Source organism: Microchirus variegatus, assembly GCF_963457635.1.
Source record: "Microchirus variegatus genome assembly, chromosome: 8".
Classification (NCBI taxonomy): domain Eukaryota; kingdom Metazoa; phylum Chordata; class Actinopteri; order Pleuronectiformes; family Soleidae; genus Microchirus; species Microchirus variegatus.
Genome location: NC_139809.1, coordinates 2,214,989 through 2,234,968, shown reverse-complemented (window position 1 = coordinate 2,234,968; position 19,980 = coordinate 2,214,989). Strand labels below are relative to the sequence as shown.

Sequence of the window (19,980 nt, the reverse complement as noted above, 5' to 3'; positions counted from 1 at the left end):
AACACATTTTCCTTCTTCACAAACAGCTGAATGTGTTTTAATCTCTACTAAACTCACTGTAGTGTTAATTGATATTATATTAGTACTTCAGGATATATTATCAGAAATAGACTTTTGTGTGCATAAGGGTCCAACGTCACCAGCTGTGTTTTATTTGTAAATTGTCATTGTTGCTTATAGTTACTTCTGTTTTCCCCTACCCTTTGTGTTGGTGAGTTCCTTTTACTGTTGGTTTGTCTCCTGAAATACAGATACAGAAACATGTCAACATCCATTTTGTTTATTTGTCTTTTATATGCAAAAGCCAAGTAAATAAATAATAAAGTTATATTCCCACTCTGCGCAAATTACTGTCATAATTGAATTCAAAGCCAATTCGGACTCATTTAAAGTAAAATACAATCCTCACTGTCAAGTGATCTGCTGAACCTGGTTTAACAGTAACCACTTGGAGGGGACACTGTAAAAAGTAATGTGAGCAGGGTATTTGCATATAATTAAGAGGTATTTTCAAGGTTTTAATGAGTGTGAAATTAAGAAATTATTCTCTCAAAATGAAAAACCCCCTGGCCTCCATGACTAAATTAATTCCAAACACATCTTGTCTGCACTTTTTCTGTGAGAAGTGACAAAACACAGGTGTAATCATACGTTGGAGATCTTTACACTCCAGGTGCTCCACTGTGCGACAATATGCAGAAAATGCAGTGACTTAATTTTTGTTATAAGCAACCGTGTGTAAAATTTTGCAACATGCACTGTGAAGTTGCATGTTGCAGCTGAATGTCCTTCGCCTCACCCTTCCAATGTTTTAACCACAGCTGAGCAAAAATCTTTTTTTAGTCCTTTATACAAAAAAAAACCTTGTCCTAATGTATCTGCGTCTGTGTGTGCAGGCACCAGGGTTTGGCTTCGGGATAGCCATATCAGGAGGTCGGGATAACCCTCATTTTCAGAGTGGCGAGACATCCATTGTCATTTCAGATGTGCTGAAAGGAGGTCCGGCAGAAGGCCTACTGCAGTAAGATTCTGTTCTTTTTTTTAGCCAAGCCCACTCAGATTTTCTGTAATTGGTATTAAATTACACTGTCTGCTCTCGAAAGACTCCAGCTTGTCTTTTCCTGGTGTCTCCTTTCTCCAGAGAAAATGACAGAGTCGTTATGGTCAATGCTGTCTCCATGGACAATGTGGAGCACGCGTATGCTGTCCAGCAGCTTCGTAAAAGTGGGAAAATTGCCAAAATTGTGAGTATCAAAGCCCCATTATGTTTATGTTTGGGAAATAGTATATTATAATCAGTTTTTTAACAGAGTCAAAAAAAAATCTGAAATACATGTGACTGATTTACTGACTGGTTCTCGGGCTGATCTCACATCTCATTTTTCCTCGGACAGACAATCAGGCGAAAGAGGAAGGTGCACGTCCCCATGGGCCGCCTCGGGGAGAGGGAAACGATGTCGGAGCATGACGAGGAGGAGGACAGCTATGATGAAGAGATTTACGAGACGCGGAGTGGACGCAGTGGTGCTTACAGTGGTATGGGCGGGGCCATGGGAAGGCGCAGCGGCCGAAGTAGCGGGCGAAGGGACAGGGAACGTGAGCGCAGTGTCTCACGGGAGCGGAGTCTTTCCCCAAGGACAGACCACCGCTCACACAACCTGCCCCCACGTCCTGCCAAGGTCACTCTTGTCAAATCCCGCAAAAATGAAGGTGAGGCTCACAAACTCGGGGATTAATGGGACCGTAGGAGAGGTTGTTATTTTGTTTGTTTGTTTGTTTTTAAACCTGGTACAGTCAGTCAAAAATAATCCAGGAAATCGCCTGCCATTTTATTTGCCCAATATGAGACAGACAGACGAATAAGGAAGAGAATAAGACACTCCAATTCAGCATTGGTTAATTGCCAGAATAAACAAGACACTCTAGCCTCAGCAAAATCCAAGTTAACTCAAGTAAATCTAAGTAGAGGAGCAATTTATCTTCTTTAATCAGTGCTGTTAATCCCACAGGGAGCAGCGGCTCTCAGCAGAGTGTGGTCAGTGTGGTTCACTTGTGTGCAGCCTGTACTAACATCATCTTTGTTGCTGTCGTTCACTTTGTAAGCAGAATATGGCCTGCGCCTGGCCAGCCATATCTTTGTCAAGGACATTTCCCCTGAGAGTCTGGCTGCCAGGGATGGCAACATCCAGGAAGGGGATGTTGTACTGAAGGTGAGAGAGAGCAAGTGGGGGGATGGAGACTAGAAGCCTGCTGAACATTCAATATGCAAACATCTTAAAATATTCAAGATGAAAGAAACTACTGTAAATGATCCATTATTATTAGTGAATTTTTGAAACTGAAATTTTTTGCAATAATGATTTTTCCCATTTTCGGTCTCACACTGTGTTACTTTCTTTGAATACAATCAACTAATAAATGAAGGTTAAATCAGACGATTACTGGAAAGAATGACGTGCATTCTGAAACTGTATCCATTTCCCTTGTCTGCATTGTTTTCTTGTGGGTTTCAAAATTGATTTCCCCCTGACAAACAATCAATCAGCTTTGCAGTTCATTTGCATTTGATCCTTTGGGCTTGCATTAATTGTATAAACTTAACGTGTAATTTATACTCTCTAAATTTGAAGTTGACACCTACTTATTTGATTAATCACAATTTCCTTTTTGTAAAATTCTGCGTCTATGCAATTATGTAATTTTTAAGTCTTGTTTTTCTTCTGATGCTCTCAGATTAATGGCACAGTGACAGAGAACCTCTCCTTGATAGACGCCAAGAAGCTGATAGAAAGGTCAAAGGGCAAGCTAAAAATGGTTGTACAGAGGGACGACAGGGCTACACTGCTGAACATCCCTGACCTTGAAGACAGCATTCCTTCAGCCAACGCCTCTGACAGAGATGGTGAGAGCGCTGTTGAAGTGGGCTACAGTTTAAGAGCAGGAACTGTCTGAGTACTGAGAACTGGTGTGTGGAGTCATTGAACTCTGGCTCTTGTTTGATCAGACATTTCAGATATCCATTCTCTGGCATCCGATCATTCCAATCGATCACATGACAGACATCGTAGCAGCCGGTCCCGCTCTCCAGACAGAAGGTCTGAACCATCGGATCACTCCAGACACTCACCTCCACAAATCAGCAATGGCAGGTACAGACCATCTGTTCCTTTTGGTTTTAACTGTGATGAATGAAATGCAACAGATGTGATTAAGTAAGTGCTGTTTGTACTGACATTAACACAATTTTGATAGGTTCTCTCTCCAGATCGGTAGTTCTCAAAATTTTATACCAAGGAGCACCTGAGAAAATATTGAAATCTCAAAGTAACAACATTATTACACCACCACTAATGTTGAAATACAGTGGCGTAAGATTTTTCACAGGAGGCAGATTTATTCCCAATAAGATAATTTGCTTACTTATCATCCTCCTCTTCCTCACATATACTTCACACACTGGTATAGTGAAATTAGATTAAGATGGAGAGAGTGATAATCTGATTCCAATTATTATAATTTAATTCATTTAAGTTTTTTGTTATTTGTTTCATTTTCTACGCACTCAAACGCACACAAATTCAGCTCCACTATGATCACATACGTTGGTATATGCAGTAATATTTCAGTAGTATATAACAGTATTTCTGATTTTCCACAAAGTACCACAAGAGGAAGATTCCTTACCACAGTTTGAGAACCATGGCTCTGATTAAAAAAAAATAAAAAAAAATTGAAAAAAAAAGAAATAGCATTAAAGCCACATCATGACTACATATAATCAGTGACCCATATGGATGGGCATGCTTTACTTTTTGTGTCTTTTGAATAAACAAAAAAAAAAAACTGGCAAATAGTAAATAATTAAAATAACTTAAGCTCATGTATTTATTAAAATGCTTGTCACATGACTTCCTTAGTCTTAAAGTCTGTGCTTTGTCAGTCAAATTGTGTCGGGGCTTCTTTTTTTCTGAACTGTAAAGGACGTTCGATTTTATGTTTGGATAAATACACAGACATCAGTCCATTCAGCACTTTTCTAACTGTAACCTTGTTTGAAAATACCTCATTAATTCGTAATTTAAACTCCGTAGAGTGCCAGACGTATTCCTCTTTCACACTGCTTATTGACCTGAGGAAAAATAAAAGTCAAATGTTCACCTGCAAAAGAGTCCAATTGGTCAAATTGGGGCTTGATGACCGGGTCACTCTAGAAGTTTTACGCTCCAGTATAAAACTATAATACTCTGTTTGTTTCTAGCACAGCAACATTGTAGAATGTAGGAAATGGGAAAACACTTTTGTTTCGGTAGTCTCATCATCACTGACACCCTACTGAGAGTTGTCTCCCCTCTTTCTTGCTTTTTCACATCAACAGTTGGAGAATACCGTAAGTCATCACTCACTATCCTGAGTGAATAGGTATCATGCATAGTTGTAGTAATAGATTTAAAATAGAACTGTAGACGGTTAAATGTTGTTTACTTGGGCAAACTGCAAATTATCCAGAAGAGATGATGAATCAGCAGTTTTACATGATGAAGTATTCCCCATATGACCTTATGCAGCACCCGCTTATTTAACAACACCACTTATTATGGCTTGAAATAACCAAGGCCAGTGAAAGTGTTACAACCTCTCTGTCTCCGTAAGAGTTTTAGTTGATGAACTACATGTTTGACACAAGGACAATATTGCTCCAACAATGAAGGAAGAAAAGACCGTCAGCTGTCTCCTCTTTTACAAATGACTGTTCATATCTGCAGACGAGTGGCTCCACCTCACTCACTCTTCTCTGTCTCACGGTCACATATTTGTATGTGTGTATATTGCCAAAAGCAATAAGAATTGTTCAGGTAATTCCCTGATGACACATCTAGATCAACTATTTTGAGATGTTGGAACAGAGTATTGTTCATCTGATCCTGATCTGATGCCTTTGATCCATTCTCTCACTCAGGGGGTTTGGCAGTTAAAATGAGGTCTTCCTCCAGAACGGACTGAAAAGGCAATTTGTTCCTCAGCAGCCACTCCAGTGTTACTCGGTCCGTGAATAAAGCTGCATTTTGTCAGCTCACCGCGCCAGTGAGCAGGCATGTGACCATAATGCCTGAGTCACAGCCATAGACCGGACCACTGGTCATCTTTCATTGCTCCCTCCTTGTACCTTTCAGATTTTGCATTTGAAACATATGTGGAGTGTCTGCATTTATCAAATTCCTTTGTAAATGGTCAATTCTGTCATTATTTCCAGTTAGTTATCTGACTCTTAACAGGCGGTGGCCATGTGTATGAGGTTACACGCTCTTATTGTTTTAAGATACTGGCATCAAAGTGAAACCTCTATTGGTCTAAAGTCAGAAACACACAGTGAATTTCTCCTGAGGACAGAAGCTACTCTTGCACCTCAGATAAGGTGATCTAAAAATAGACCAAGTGGAAAGGCAAAGTTGGGAACTTCCACACTAAGACACAGGTTTAGACACTGTGTCTGAAATTGCTTTACATCAATTTTTAATTCATTTTTGTGTCCAGGAGGGGGGAAAATACTATAATTTAGATTTGGCGTCAGCTTTGTTGTGTGTAGTCAAGAAGTCTGCACCTTCACGGTCAGATCCATGTTTTGTCTATGTCAGTGTTTTGTCTTTGTATTCTTAAGATAAATTGTACAAAATATTATCTAATTTTGTCCATAGTCACAGAAGCCGTGATGATGAAAGGCTCTCAAAGGCGGCATCAACACCAGCAAAGCTATCAGAGGATATTCCTATACCCAAACCGAAGGAGTCAGCCATTACCAGAGAGGAGAAACCGCTGCCACCACTCCCAGGTTAGAGACGCATCAGAGCATCAGCCGTTGACCATTTGTTTTCGTCATAAAAGGATTAATTTCTAAACCAAAAAGAATGTTAATCTGGCTCAAATCCACACACCTGAGATTTGTGGACAAAGTCATTTGCTGCTAAACGTTAAATGGCTTCAGGAAAGTGAAATGAGTTAACAACATGTGTTTATGTTTTAGAGCCCAAACCGGTGTATGCTCAGCCTGGACAGCCTGATGTAGACCTGCCCGTCAGTCCCTCTGATGCCCCTGTGCCAAGTGCTGCCCATGATGATAGCATCCTACGGTAATAAAGAGATAATATGAAAAATCTACAAAGAGTAAACTACTGTGTACATAATTTATCAGCTCACACAATAATAACAACTAAAAATAGAAGACAACTGTGAGGAAAACATTTTAAATTGCTGTTAGTCTAGTGTTTGTATAGTTGTAATGAAAATGTAGCATACAAGGTTTAGAATTTAGTGTTGGTAAGATGTATTATATGGAAGAATGGCTTAGAATGTCACAGGTAACCAACTGCATTTGTGTGACAAACAATACTGGTTATTTTTGTTGACAGTAAAATATTGAAATGTATTCAAATGTTCTCTGCGATTGTATCTTTTCTTTTTCCACACAACAGTTGTGTAATATTTGCTTTGTAAGCTCCCATAAGGGTAAACTATATGAAAAGAAATGGAGAAACCTGCATTGGCAAGCACGTTTGTGAACTATTCATAAACTAAGGCTTTTGTTCAAAAGAAAATTTCATCCCATGATGTCCTCAGGCCAAGCATGAAGCTGGTGAAGTTCAAGAAGGGTGAGAGTGTGGGGCTGCGTCTGGCCGGAGGGAATGATGTTGGCATCTTTGTGGCTGGAGTGCTGGAGGATAGCCCAGCTGCTAAGGAGGGCCTGGAGGAGGGCGACCAAATTCTCAGGGTGAGCTCCTTTAATTTTAACACAGCAAGTTTATAAAGTGATATCTGAAAATCCAGCCCTCGTTTTTTTAATCTGAAAATAGTTGAAAACTGTTAGCCTGTGCTACAATGTGGGTACCCAGCCCAGTGAACAGCCTCGTTTTATGAGGTATGCATCCTCAAGCTTCTCCCTTTTTTTTTTAATTCATGTGGTTTTACGCATTAGCTGCTCCAAAATTCCCGGGCCTCCTGGCTGGTCTCCTAGCAATGGCCCTGAAAGAACACACACACACATTCACACACACAGCTGTCATCTTGTTGTGTTTGTCCTTTTTTCTCTCAGTCATATATCTCTCTGTTTGTGCCTCCTCCTCTTTTCTTTAAGTATACTGACGAATGACTTGAGCTCTTGCAACGCAGTAAAACCTGCAGTTACCAAGGCAATGCTGAGAGCAAGTCGAGCGATGTAAACCTTTACTGATAACTAGAGATATGCGCTTTCTGACAAAGTTCCACTAAACTGAAACTTCCAAATTGTCAACAGTGAATTTATTCTGTGTAAAGCCTAACACATTAACCCACGTTTTAACTCAATTTTAGGTAAACAATGTAGATTTTGCAAACATAATCCGAGAGGAGGCGGTGCTGTTCCTCCTGGACCTTCCTAAGGGTGAAGAGGTCACTATTCTTGCCCAGAAGAAGAAAGATGGTAAGTGAAGTGCACGAGCAGAGGAAACAAGGAAATACAATTCTATTCCCTTTAACTCACTCGATGTCTCTTTTTCAGTGTATCGGCGGATTGTGGAGTCCGATGTCGGTGATTCCTTTTACATCCGGACACACTTTGAGTATGAAAAAGAATCTCCATATGGGTTAAGCTTCAACAAGGGCGAGGTGTTCCGCGTCGTCGACACTCTCTACAACGGCAAGCTTGGCTCCTGGCTTGCTATTCGCATTGGCAAGAATCACCAAGAGGTGGAGAGAGGCATTATTCCCAACAAAAACAGGTGACGACAACACACAGGCTTTACCTTGAATTCGCACTACCCGCTGTCTCAAAGAATGACGTGTGCCTCTGTTTGTATTACATTTGTTATGATTATCGCAGCATGTAATGTCCTCAAGTACTGGCAGTGTCGAGGTTAGCTGTGCCAAGTTTATGGCACTATTTATGACACTGTTAACTTGTAATAAACTAAGGGACTTGTCTTTCTGCTGTTTGTCAACAGAGCGGAGCAGCTCTCCAGCGTGCAATACACTCTGCCCAAGACAGCAGGTGGTGACAGAGCCGACTTCTGGAGATTCCGTGGTCTTCGCAGCTCAAAGAGGAACCTGAGGAAGAGCAGAGAGGACCTCTCCTCCCAACCAGTCCAAACAAAGTTCCCAGCATATGAAAGAGTTGTGCTTAGAGAGGGTTAGTATTCTCATCGTGTCTGCCAGGCTGTATATTCTACCAACATGAGACGGCTTTCAATGTTTTTGTTCATTTATTTTGTTTTGTTCATATTTTTGTGCAGCTGGTTTCTTGAGACCAATAGTCATTTTTGGGCCCATTGCTGATGTTGCTCGAGAAAAACTCGCCAGAGAAGAGCCAGATCTTTTTGAGCTTGCAAGTATGTTCTTATGTCTTATATTGAACATTTATTAAATTGAACATATATACTTAGAAATACTTAGAAATATTTCTTCATTAATTTGTTGAACCACATTTACAGAGAGTGAGCCAAGAGATGCAGGAACAGACCAGCGCAGTTCAGGAATCATTCGTCTTCACACCATCAAACAGATTATTGACAGAGTGAGTATGAATAAATTTTATCATATAAAATTATAGATTTTTTGGATAATTTCACCACATATATGTATCCTTCATCTGTCTTCTTTGCTGTTCTTATCACGTGAAGGACAAACATGCTGTGCTGGACATCACCCCAAACGCTGTGGACAGGCTGAACTATGCTCAGTGGTATCCAATTGTGGTCTTCCTAAATCCTGATAATAAGCAGGGTGTGAAGAACATGAGGACCAGACTGTGTCCTGAGTCCAGGAAAAGCGCCAGGAAGCTCTATGAGAGGGCCATCAAACTGAGGAAGAATAATCACCACCTGTTCACAAGTGAGTTAAAATTCAGTCAATTAAGAAATGTAATTTACTATTGTATGTTTCATTCTTCATGAGCTGATAGTAACTCAAAATATTGTCTTTTAAGCAACCATTAACTTAAACAATATGAACGATGGCTGGTACGGAGCGCTGAAAGAAACAACCCAGCAACAGCAAAACCAGCTGGTATGGGTTTCAGAGGGCAAGGTGAGGGAAAACCTGCAAACCTGCACTGCATTGAACACCATTTAAAATGTAGTCCTTACATAAGTTGACAATTTCTCTTCTCTGCTCTGCTCAGGCGGATGGTACTGCTGAGGATGACTTGGACATCCATGATGACCGCCTGTCCTACCTGTCAGCGCCAGGTAGCGAATACTCCATGTATAGCACTGACAGCCGCCACACGTCTGACTATGAGGACACAGACACGGAGGGGGGAGCGTACACAGACCAGGAGCTTGATGAGACCCTGAATGACGAGGTGGGTCTGCCCACGGAGCCTGCCATCACCCGTTCATCAGAGCCTGTGAGAGAGGACCCACCTGTGATTCAGGACACACCGGTTTACCCTGGATACCAGCACCCTGTGCAGCCGGAACCATCCAGCCGCATAGACCCTGCTGGGTTTAAGATGGCCACGCCGCAGCAGGTAAAGTTCATATCTGTCCCTGCAGGCAGTCCTCTGCAGGCGTTACCTGTCACAAATGAACGTATAGCTGAAAGTGTATATCTGCAGAACAGAGGAATAGCTCCTCTGTGTCATCTCCTGACCTTTTGTTAAAATTGAATGTCCTTTGCTTAGTAATCAACGTGTTTTAGAAGCTACTGGTATGTTATTCCAACCGCATTTTTGTAAGTGCAGTCTCTGGTTGGTATAAAACTGATTCAGTGTAAGGAAGAAGGTCATGGTGTTGGGGTGAGCTGTGCTTTGTGTGCCCTTGGCAGGCTGTGTTATAAATGTCTCTTAACAATACTTCACAGCAAGATGAGGCTGCTCTACCCTTGCCCTCGTTGCCTCCAACGGTGGCAATGCCCTCTGCTGTTGAGCAGCCTGTGCAGCTAGAGGAGCCGACTGCTGCAGCCGCAGCTCCTCAGGCTGACTCACTTAACAGCCCCAGCCCTGCCCCTGAGCTTATTCAGCCCCCACCACCACCTCCACCATCACATGAATCCCTCCCATCTGGACCACCTGGTCCAGAACCAAAGGTACCCACTGTTTCGCCAGCCCCTTGGACTGGGCCTGGGCCTCCGGCTGCTGTTTTAACTGCCTGTCTTCTCGCACATGCTTTCCACTCGCTCTCTGCATGAAATGCCCACACTGTGTGACTCACTGATCCCACTGTGTGCCTCTGGCTCCCAGAGAAAATGTGTGACAGTCAGGTCCACATGCACCACAGTGGGCTGGGAGACCAGAAGGACTGGTCTAAGTCTTTGACCGGGGTGAAGACATCTACTACCAGCCTTAACTGTTGCCTCTTACTTCCTTTGCATGGCTCCTAATGGTTTTGGGTTCCTTTCAGCTTTAACTCTTCTCTGTAGATGAACAATAGTGGCACTCGCAGTGGCATCGTAGTAGTAGATGTGTCGTCTGTTGTAGTGCCAGTAGTTTGACATGGCATTGATGCAAACTGAATGTTGGTTGCATGATGAAAGCTAACCTGCAGACAGTACTGGTAATGATTGCTATCAAGTAATTCTCACTATGGGAAAACAAATTTCTATAGCACACTGCATTGTGTTGTCTCCTCGTCATCCTCTTGTAGATGCCAACAAGTCAACCGTCTTCCATAGAGAGCACTGAAACTTGATTTGCTGTCTACAGGCTACACATCATATGTTTGAAATGAGGCCTTTCAGAAATGTGCAAACCGCTTGTTAAATCACTATATTTTAAATGTTAAAATGATGAGAGTTGAAGCGTTGAATCCACGTGTGTTCAGACTGTTGTGTATGGATGATTATCATTCTTGAAAGGCGTCTTATCAAACAGGCATTCAGGTCTGTTTTGGATAAAGGTTTGCTTGTTTTATTGCTTTTCGACTTGATGTTTGTTTTAATCTACTGGAAACAGAATATTTCAAGTCTCCGTGTTATTTCTCAACCTTGAAGCAATGTTTAATCTTGTGTTGGAAAAACAATTTCAATTACAGCTTTCTGTAGTTTTTTTGGTATGTTTTCTTCTCCAAATGATGATGCGGTGGATGTATTCATTTAGTCTCTTTTCTTTACAGATGTACAAGAAAGAGCTGTACAATATGGAGGACCCTGTCCGGATTAACCACGGTCTGAAGCAGTCGATGAGCTACAGTCACCAGCCGCCGTACCAGGACAAACAGCCATACCGTGAATATGACCACCCGCCTTACGGATACGATGGAGGCGGCTACACAGAACCAAAGCCTCACAACACTGACTCTCATCTGCACTACGACAACCGTGTGCCTCATTACAACGAACAGTGGACGCCCTATGACCAGCAAACCTCGCCCTCCCAGCCCACAGGGTACCAGACGGGCCACCAGCAACCTATGGGCTACAACCCCCAGTCCCCCTATGAGGATGGACCAGGGAGGGACTACAGCCCCCCACAGCCACGTTATGATGAGGGCTTGCCAGTGGGATATGATGGCAGACCACGCCATAGTAAACCTGGGCCCATTCGTTATGATGAACCCCCTCCTCCACCCCCGGCAAGCTACGATGCCCGCTCTCCTTATGATTCAGAACCTCATGGCTTCCCCATCAATTCACCTCGATCGCCAGAGCCTCCAAAACAATATTATGGTGATTCTGGTCTGAGGCCCACTTATATTCCAGGGCCTCCAAACCGGGGCTATAAGCCAGGTGTACATGAGCCTATAATAAACTCTGAACCCCCCACCCCCCCTCCTAAAGCAGAGGCCCTGCCCTCTCCAGGTGAGCCAGCGATCACTCCAGGCTCCAAACCTCTCCCACCTCTGCCAAGGGAAGACCTGGACGAGGATCCGGCCATGAAACCACAGTCGGTGCTCAACAGAGTCAAGATGTTTGAGAATAAACGGTCCGTTTCTATGGACAGGGCTAAAGAGGGAGGAGAGTCGGCAGCACCCAGGGTAGGTTCCAGTCACCTAATGTGACCTAATTCTGATCTTTTCCTTCCATGTGGCACAGAATCAGATATGACCCATCACAGTGTAAGCAGGAAAAAAGCACTTGGATTCAGATGTCAGATCAGTTTCAGGCCTCATTCATATGTAGAAATAAAAAGGAAAATGTGCATTTGCCAAATCCCATATTCCCCTGTCAATGCAACTTTAGTGTCCTTAAAAATAGGATGTGCCAAATTACCCATGACTATTTTTCAACTTGGATGCAATGATGGATGAGGGCTCTAACCAGTGGAATCAGTGTCATGCCATAGTTCAAGCGAGGATATCTAAATTTCTAAATAAATGTAAGCAGGTTCTCCAAAAATATCAGATACAGGCAACATATCAGAATTGATCGTCATGACCTGCAGTGTAAATGAATCTGGAAATGTAGATAACAAAATAAAAACGCAAATAACTGAAATCTTATCCCACATCTGGATCTAATGGTAATTCTCATTGTATGAACTAAAACAGAGAAACTTAAAGAACATGTGATGACGGAGCTTTTTGCAACAGTTAGTGTTGCCGAAATCTGACCAAGAGCTGTTCATTATTTATAGAGAGAAAACAGTATCCAGCCTGCTCTAAATCAGGTTTTGACACCTGATCTCCAATAAACAATAGAATGTTGTAGAAGGTATTTACCAACAAAAGTAGATGCTATTTCTTCTGCAGACTTCAAATGATTAGACGCGAAATAAAGAAGTAAAACTGATATATTGTTGGAATTGAAAAGAAAGGTTTTTATAGAGTTGCTCTTACAATACTTTCTTTTGTTTTTCAGCCTGCAGATGTTCCTAAACCTGTGAGTACACCTGGTCCGGTACTCAAAGCCAATTCCCTCAGCAACCTGGAGCAGGAGAAGTCCACCTACAGGTATATAGTCCTCATTACAACACACTGGGTTGCAGTGCAACTGAGAGAAAGACAATTCTCAAGATCCTTGCAAAGAAGGCAAACATTTATTTACTGTTTGAGCACCATCTAGTGGTGTTAATGTCACTGCAGCACATTGTCAAAGGTGCACCATGCAGAGCCACGCAAAAGGCAACCCCACAATGCATATTGTGTAAAGAAGTTCTGACAAACTAGCACAACCTCTATGAAAAAGGCAGCAACATTATTTTTGCTGTCCTACCCCGTCTGCAATGTTCAAATTGTCTTCAAACACATTTGATTGTTTCAGGACTTGATAACAATCAGAATATCACTCTTCTGTCTTTAATACTGCTGTTGGAGTCTCTGCCACTGCTTACCTTGCCCTAAGTTTTTTTTTTGTTTGTTTGTTTCCTCTTCAGGGCTCCCGAGCCACAGAAGCCCCACACTAAACCACTGGATGATATGATGCGTTCTAACCACTATGACCCAGACGAAGATGAGGAGTACTATAGAAAGCAGTTGTCGTACTTTGATCGCAGAAGTTTTGACAGCAAAGCCATGAGCCAGCCTCCTCCTGGCATCAACCGCTTCCATGATCTGCCCAAACCAGCTCAACTGTCCTACCCGTACAACAGGTATCACGGCATACCTCCTCTACCCAGACAATTGGGTGGTGGATAAAGTCAAAGCTTTGTACTCGCAGCACAATCTTGAGTGTAATAAATGTCTTTCCACTGCAGAGTTGAGTCTGTTGAGAAAGTGAGTCCAGTGGAGAAAAGATATGAACCCCTGCCCCAGATCAGCCCCTCTTCTCAGTATGGACCCCCCGCCTCCACCGTCCCTCCTAACACACTGCCTAAACTCAGCCCCAGTGATGGTAAGCTCTCATGTTTATTTGTGCCTATTAAACTTCATGTGCTTATCACATGCAAAATAACAGGGTGTCCGCAGGGTCTTTAAAAATTATTAAAAGTTGATTGAAATTTTGGGGAAATTAAGTCCCTTAAAAAGTATTAAAAAGTCCTAATCGCGATTTCATGAGGTATTAAATTTTGTCCATAGGGTTTGACTGCAAAAAGTTTGCATGAATGTATTTATTTTCCTCCCCGCGTTTGTTAAAAACAACGATGTGTAGGCATGCTCGCCCTGCAAGATCGGCTCGGGGCAGCGTACGTACACGTGACCTTCCGCATCTTGCAACAGATTTAATTGCAAACTAAAACTGTTTTGTAAGATAAATATGTGCTGCTGATTACAGCTTGAAGTGGCGATTTGGTCTTAAAAAGTGGCGATACGGTCTTGAAAAGTCTTAAAAAGGTATTGAATTTAACTAGAGGATTCCTGCATATACCCTGAGTAATACTATAGATATAACTGTTTATCACTGTTGTTTTTCATGCTGTAATAACTTACTGCTTTTTCAATAATTCATCACTGGGCCACGTTTGTTTGTAAATCAGTGTAATACTGTGGATGTTTATGCTCACACCCAAGTGTTTTGTCTCAGTGTTTCTCTTCTGCTCCTCCACTGTGCCAAGAGTGTAAAGCACTAGCTTATAATAATTTCATCAAATAAGCCAATGTCAACACTTGACCTGCTCCCAGCATTAAACAGACTCCAACACAAACTCCCCTAGAGCTGTGCTATAAGACTTATGAATAATATAATATATTATTCATAAGTCTTATAGCACAACCAAGTCTTATAGTACAACCAACTTGGTTCAGTCCAATTGTCTACAGCTAACTACTAAAGATGTCTATGACCTGGACGACTGAGCACCTTCACCAGACCAAAGGATTACTTGATTAATCAAGAAAATAATGAAATATGAATCATTTCAGAAAATAAACGTTAGTTGCAGCCCTAGATATTTTATAGAGCCACACAAGTACACTGGAGATATCTAAACAAATGCCAATCTCACAGATGGATGGTTGTTGTGTCAACCAAGTAACAACATGGCCTCAATTTACACAGTCAAGTTGTACGAGTTAATGAATACATTTGATATCTGATAACGATCATTACACCATCATGAGTCATCAGTGGGCTTTACAATCTGTACACGTTGTGACATCCTCTGTTCTCACACCCTCACTACAGGTAAGGATCAATGCCCCTAAAAACTCTTTTAGCAGAGCCCGACCTAGGTGTGCAAACAGAGCTGCTGGTGTCAATAATAACAGAGGTTATTGTTCCTTTAACTAGTTACTTAGTTAATTCATTTATTTTATCAAGTAAGTGGTGTGGTAATCAAAAATGCATATGACTGTTTAATTTTAAACTGCAATGTTTGTATTGCAGTATAATTATGCAAATGAAACAAATGCAGTATTTAAACTTAAAAATGAATTGCACTAAAAGAGCAGTTTGTATTAAACTGGTTGTATCCTCCTCAAATGTCTAGCCAACTCCATACCTGAACCACTGAGCTCACCCAATCCTAAACCTGAGATGGCAGCTCTCAGACCTGCCAGTCGGGACGAACCAACACCCGGCAGCTACCTGCCCCCGAGGGGCCTCCCCGACAAATCACCAGTCAACGGCACCGACACAGCGCCCCCAAAGATGCTTGGTACTCCAGCTCCAACGAGCTATAACCGCTACGTCCCCAAGCCTTACACCAGCTCTGCTCGGCCCTTTGAGCGCAAGTTTGAGAGCCCCAAGTTCAACCACAACCTGTTGCCCAACGACACACAGGTGAAGACCGAGCTCCTCGCCATGCCCGGCGTGGTGAGTGGCACCAGCGGGAAGCCTCAGTTGTCGCCACAGCCCCTCGATCACGACAGTGGCCTGGACACCTTCACACGCACTATGGACAACAGGCCCAAATACCAGCACAATAACATCAACGCCATCCCTAAGGCCATTCCTGTCAGGTAAGACCCTCACTCGCACGTTTTCTCATCCAGCAGCATCAGCATCAGCAGCAGGGTCGTTCCTCTCCTCGTGTCCTCTGCTGGGAACTTTTCTGTAACAGTTTCACTGACGAGGTGATCTTCTTTTCCTCAGCCCCACTGCACTGGATGACGATGATGAAGACGAAGGGCACACGGTGGTGGCCACAGCCCGTGGCATCTTCAACTGTAACGGAGGGGTTCTGAGCTCCATAGAGACGGGCGTCAGCATCATCATCCCCCAGGGTGCCATCCCCGAGAATGTGGAGCAGGAGATTTACTTCAAGGTGTGCCGGGACAACAGCATCCTGCCCCCCCTCGACAAGGAGAAAGGTCAGATCCACAACAGTGACTCCTGTCTGTCCTGCCTGATCTGTCATTCTGAGCTGTGTGTATCAAAAAAAGTTGTCCTTCGGCACAACTTTCAAACACTCTTTCATTTTCCAGCCGTTAGCATAGCTGTTAGCCATTAAGGATTGTGAGTGACCCTTGCTTTTTAAAGCTTGGAACAGAGCTCAATATTTTTTATTTCACTTAAGGAAAGAGAGAGTAAAAGATGCAAAACAGTAGCCACTGTTCAATTATTACTGAGGTCTCTGGTGGCAGTTTGTTATTTTCTTCTTCTGATTCGTTTTGTTTTCTTTGACGTCACAATTCACACATGGGTGACAAAAAAGCAGAACAAAGACTCTCAATTGGAATGGTGTTAATCACCTTTATTTATCAGCTTCACTTGGGTTATCACAGATGAAGCCGTAAATTTCAGTGTGAAAGAGGCTGAATAAAGCAGAAATGTCACTAAAGGAAAGAAAAGTGACTTTTAAACACCTGAAAATAGTTGTAACCCAACATGAATAATATCCATGTTGGCATATTTTCAGTGATGTATTTAGCCAGAGGTTAATACTTACATAATTAACCTGGTAAGTCGGTTAGCAGTTATTCTGATGATGGTCTGGCAGCAGATTATCCTGTGTGCTTATTAACTCGTGGCATTTAAATCCCATGTGACTCTTTGCAGGCGAAACACTGCTCAGTCCACTGGTGATGTGTGGCCCTCATGGACTCAAGTTCCTGAAGCCGGTGGAGCTGCGTTTACCTCACTGTGCGTCCATGACTCCTGATGGTTGGTCTTTTGCTCTAAAATCCTCCGACTCTTCGTCGGGTACGCTGTCCCCTCTCTGTCCTTTTGGGTCTGTGGGCTTCATGTAGTGATTAGAGAGGAGAGTTTCTTTGTGCCTCAGTCATTTCAACCATCTCACCTGTTTTCCCTTTTCCACTCACTTCTTTATTGTGCATGTACCGTTGGGACTTAGCGTTGTTGGCATTGTCTCCTATATTAGTTACAACTCAAAATTCAACTGTCGCTCAATCTATCAAACATTTGCTTCTCTGATTTGATCTGAATTAGTGGTGCACGGTAGAGATTTTTATCAGGGTGTCTGCGCATCCTAAAAATGTCTTAAAATTCATTAAAAATGTTATATGTTAGTCTTAAATACTCTCAAAGGCCTTACATTTTTCAGGGCAGGACTATTTATTGTTTTCTTTTTCTCGCGGGACTTCGAGAAGTAGATGTAGAGGTGCTAATATAAATGTTTATCCACGTGCTTGCTAGCTAGCTAGTCTGCGGCTATGGGTGATTGCAAATTTACGAAGAGTTGGCTGGACGACATCTGTTTTCGAAGTAAAAGAAGTCCAACTATCGCCTATATTTATAGTGTTTTTGTCTTAAATTTACTTGAAGGTGGCATTAAAAAGGTCTTAAAAAGTCTTAAATTTGACTTGCTGAAACCTGCACATACCTTGATGAACGATGCATTGTTTTTTAATGGCCGAGTTTAGCGAGTGCGTGGGGATTAACAGCTCATTCGTCTGCCCCTTCTCTCCACACGCGTGCTTTCAGCTTATCAAATGCGCAGAAGGATGTACAATGTTAGTACTTTTTCTTCTATGAGTGTCTCACTTTGCAAGTTCAGTAGATGGCACTACAGTAGACCATGCTACACCAGTGTATTATAGTAGTATGCATTATATAGTACGGTATATATGTCTATTTTTAACAGAGATATAGTTATTGAACAAAGTGCAAGTGGAAATGCCCAAATTGTGAGCAAGGGGAGAAATAAATCTTTGAAGTGCATGTACAAACATAGAATATATTGCATATACCTTTAACGCAAGATGTTTGAAATTATACTGCAGTAGTTAGATTTAAGACAATACCGCCCAGCCCTAATCTGAGTCCTTCATTTTGCTAAAGGAATTATTACTTTAAATACTTTGTAAAAAAAAAAAAAAAAACACAGATGCCAAACATTACCCCAACGTTTGTTTTACTCCTTTTCATTGTGCAACATCACCACTTTTCTTGTTAATTTCTGACATTAAATTCTCAGTTTATTGTCAGCACTTACAGTAATCTGTTGTCCAAAATATTCTCATTAATATGTTATTTGCTTTCTGTGCCGTGATCATGATTTCAGCTTATATATTCAACATATACAGTCAGAAAACAGACAGTTTACATGAACAAAAAAACACACCTAAAATCATGTCACACTGACTGACCACAACATGAAGACCAGTAACATTTTGCATGTGGTGGCTGACATATCCTGTATCCATGTACGCATGAAATCATCACAATCATCAGCGCTACATGTTCTTATCATGTGTTTAGATCCATGTGTTATGAGACAAAGTCATGTTCTCCAGCGGCTCACGTCATCACGTCTCTCTTTTTTCCCCCCCACAGGTGATCCAAAAACCTGGCAAAACAAGTCTCTCCCTGGAGACCCAAACTACCTGGTGGGTGCAAACTGTGTATCTGTGCTCATTGACCACTTCTGAAGAGGGCAACAGCTGGTCTGTTACTGAATGTGATAAACCTAGGGACGTCAGCCCCCCCCCCCCCCTGCTGTGCTCCCTGCAGCGAGTCGGGCCGCACAATGCCTGATGAAGAATGAACTCGATACTCTCATGTTGTTTACTGTGCCCAAAATTTAAAAAAAGAAAACAAAAAAAAAGAAAAGAGGAGAGAAACAAACAAACACATACGAGGAGAGTGTCCAGTCATCTCCAAGGCTGTACTCTTTTTCTTCTTCATTTCTTTCTTTCTTTTTGGTGCTTTCAAGGCTTGCAAAAAAATGAAGAATAAAAGAAGTTATTTAAACAAAGGAACTGAAGTTGGAATGCATGACCAGTGCATAGACTGAATAATCTCGTTTTGACATTTTTAGCTAATTTTGTAAAAGGGTCGGAGCAGTGCAAGAAAAAAAAAAAAGGAGAATTTTCAAAAACTTTATTTAATATTGCAATAGGATTTTTGCGTATTAAAAGAAGGAAAAAAAAAACACACTCACAAACAGCAAAGTTGGTATATGCAAAACTTTTGTTTGTGAGTTTTGTGGTCATGCGTTTCACTGATGAAGGATCTCTGAAGACCTGAGAAATGCTGACTCATGACAGAAGAAGTAGGCATCATGAACATTTCAAAAAAAAAAAAAATAAGAAAAAAGAGAGAAAATAACAGGTGAAGGTTAAGTATTAGCATCAGACGCCCGTTTGTTCTGACAGGGCTCTCTGTTTAAATCTGATGTTTTGTAGCAACGTTTTACCGTAGATAAATATACTGACTTGATTTTACAAACTCCTGCTGTCTAGAGATCTATGCATGTGCTATGACTCAGGTCCAGAAAACCTGTTACTACTAATTTCAACACATGAAAATCCCATCGTACACTGCAAGCAGTGATGCCTTATCTGCATATTAACTTTTCAGTGAAACATTAAAAACATCGGATCCTTCGGTTACAGTGATCACTACAGAAGAAAAAAAAAAAGGTTCTCTGCATTTTCACATAACCAGTGAACTTGGATTTAGCACACGAGAATATTTGAGGCTGATGAAAAGGTATGCTTTCTTTTACTGCTATGCATATGAAGTCTGAGGAAATACAAAAAGCTAGAAGATGTTTAAATTGTGGCTGTACATATTGCTAGCATATGGCCTTGGTTCTCTGTAAATGAACTTTTGTACATCTTTGTTATTTTGTATAAAAGAGAAAAAGTTTGTTTAAAAAGACAAAGTGGTTACATTGGTTATGTTTATATTCTGGTTAAACCCCTGAGCCTTGGAACTGACATAAGCAGTAATAAGTCCGACTTTTCTACCAACATATACACACACACTACTTAAGGCATTTTTAACAGTCAGAAA

General features: G+C 41.8%; 1 protein-coding gene across 1 annotated transcript in view; it reads left to right on the top strand.

Annotated features, from left to right (window-relative positions):
- The window catches only part of tjp1b (tight junction protein 1b), a gene marked incomplete at its 5' end in the record, with an annotated part of 67,137 nt that extends 48,495 nt beyond the window's left edge, over positions 1 to 18,642 (top strand). The window contains 27 exons of the mRNA XM_083894099.1: positions 897 to 1,021; positions 1,142 to 1,244; positions 1,395 to 1,710; positions 2,104 to 2,210; positions 2,734 to 2,902; positions 3,005 to 3,149; positions 4,376 to 4,387; positions 5,694 to 5,827; positions 6,020 to 6,125; positions 6,613 to 6,763; positions 7,342 to 7,450; positions 7,529 to 7,748; positions 7,971 to 8,155; positions 8,259 to 8,354; positions 8,457 to 8,539; positions 8,646 to 8,856; positions 8,951 to 9,051; positions 9,146 to 9,496; positions 9,829 to 10,053; positions 11,079 to 11,939; positions 12,763 to 12,854; positions 13,277 to 13,492; positions 13,598 to 13,734; positions 15,269 to 15,740; positions 15,874 to 16,091; positions 16,780 to 16,923; positions 18,517 to 18,642. Of these exons, the coding sequence (XP_083750225.1) occupies positions 897 to 1,021; positions 1,142 to 1,244; positions 1,395 to 1,710; positions 2,104 to 2,210; positions 2,734 to 2,902; positions 3,005 to 3,149; positions 4,376 to 4,387; positions 5,694 to 5,827; positions 6,020 to 6,125; positions 6,613 to 6,763; positions 7,342 to 7,450; positions 7,529 to 7,748; positions 7,971 to 8,155; positions 8,259 to 8,354; positions 8,457 to 8,539; positions 8,646 to 8,856; positions 8,951 to 9,051; positions 9,146 to 9,496; positions 9,829 to 10,053; positions 11,079 to 11,939; positions 12,763 to 12,854; positions 13,277 to 13,492; positions 13,598 to 13,734; positions 15,269 to 15,740; positions 15,874 to 16,091; positions 16,780 to 16,923; positions 18,517 to 18,611 (5,184 nt within the window). The 3' untranslated portion in view covers positions 18,612 to 18,642. The remainder of the gene's footprint in view (positions 1 to 896; positions 1,022 to 1,141; positions 1,245 to 1,394; positions 1,711 to 2,103; positions 2,211 to 2,733; positions 2,903 to 3,004; positions 3,150 to 4,375; positions 4,388 to 5,693; positions 5,828 to 6,019; positions 6,126 to 6,612; positions 6,764 to 7,341; positions 7,451 to 7,528; positions 7,749 to 7,970; positions 8,156 to 8,258; positions 8,355 to 8,456; positions 8,540 to 8,645; positions 8,857 to 8,950; positions 9,052 to 9,145; positions 9,497 to 9,828; positions 10,054 to 11,078; positions 11,940 to 12,762; positions 12,855 to 13,276; positions 13,493 to 13,597; positions 13,735 to 15,268; positions 15,741 to 15,873; positions 16,092 to 16,779; positions 16,924 to 18,516) is intronic.
- Between the last annotated feature and the right edge of the window lie 1,338 nt (positions 18,643 to 19,980).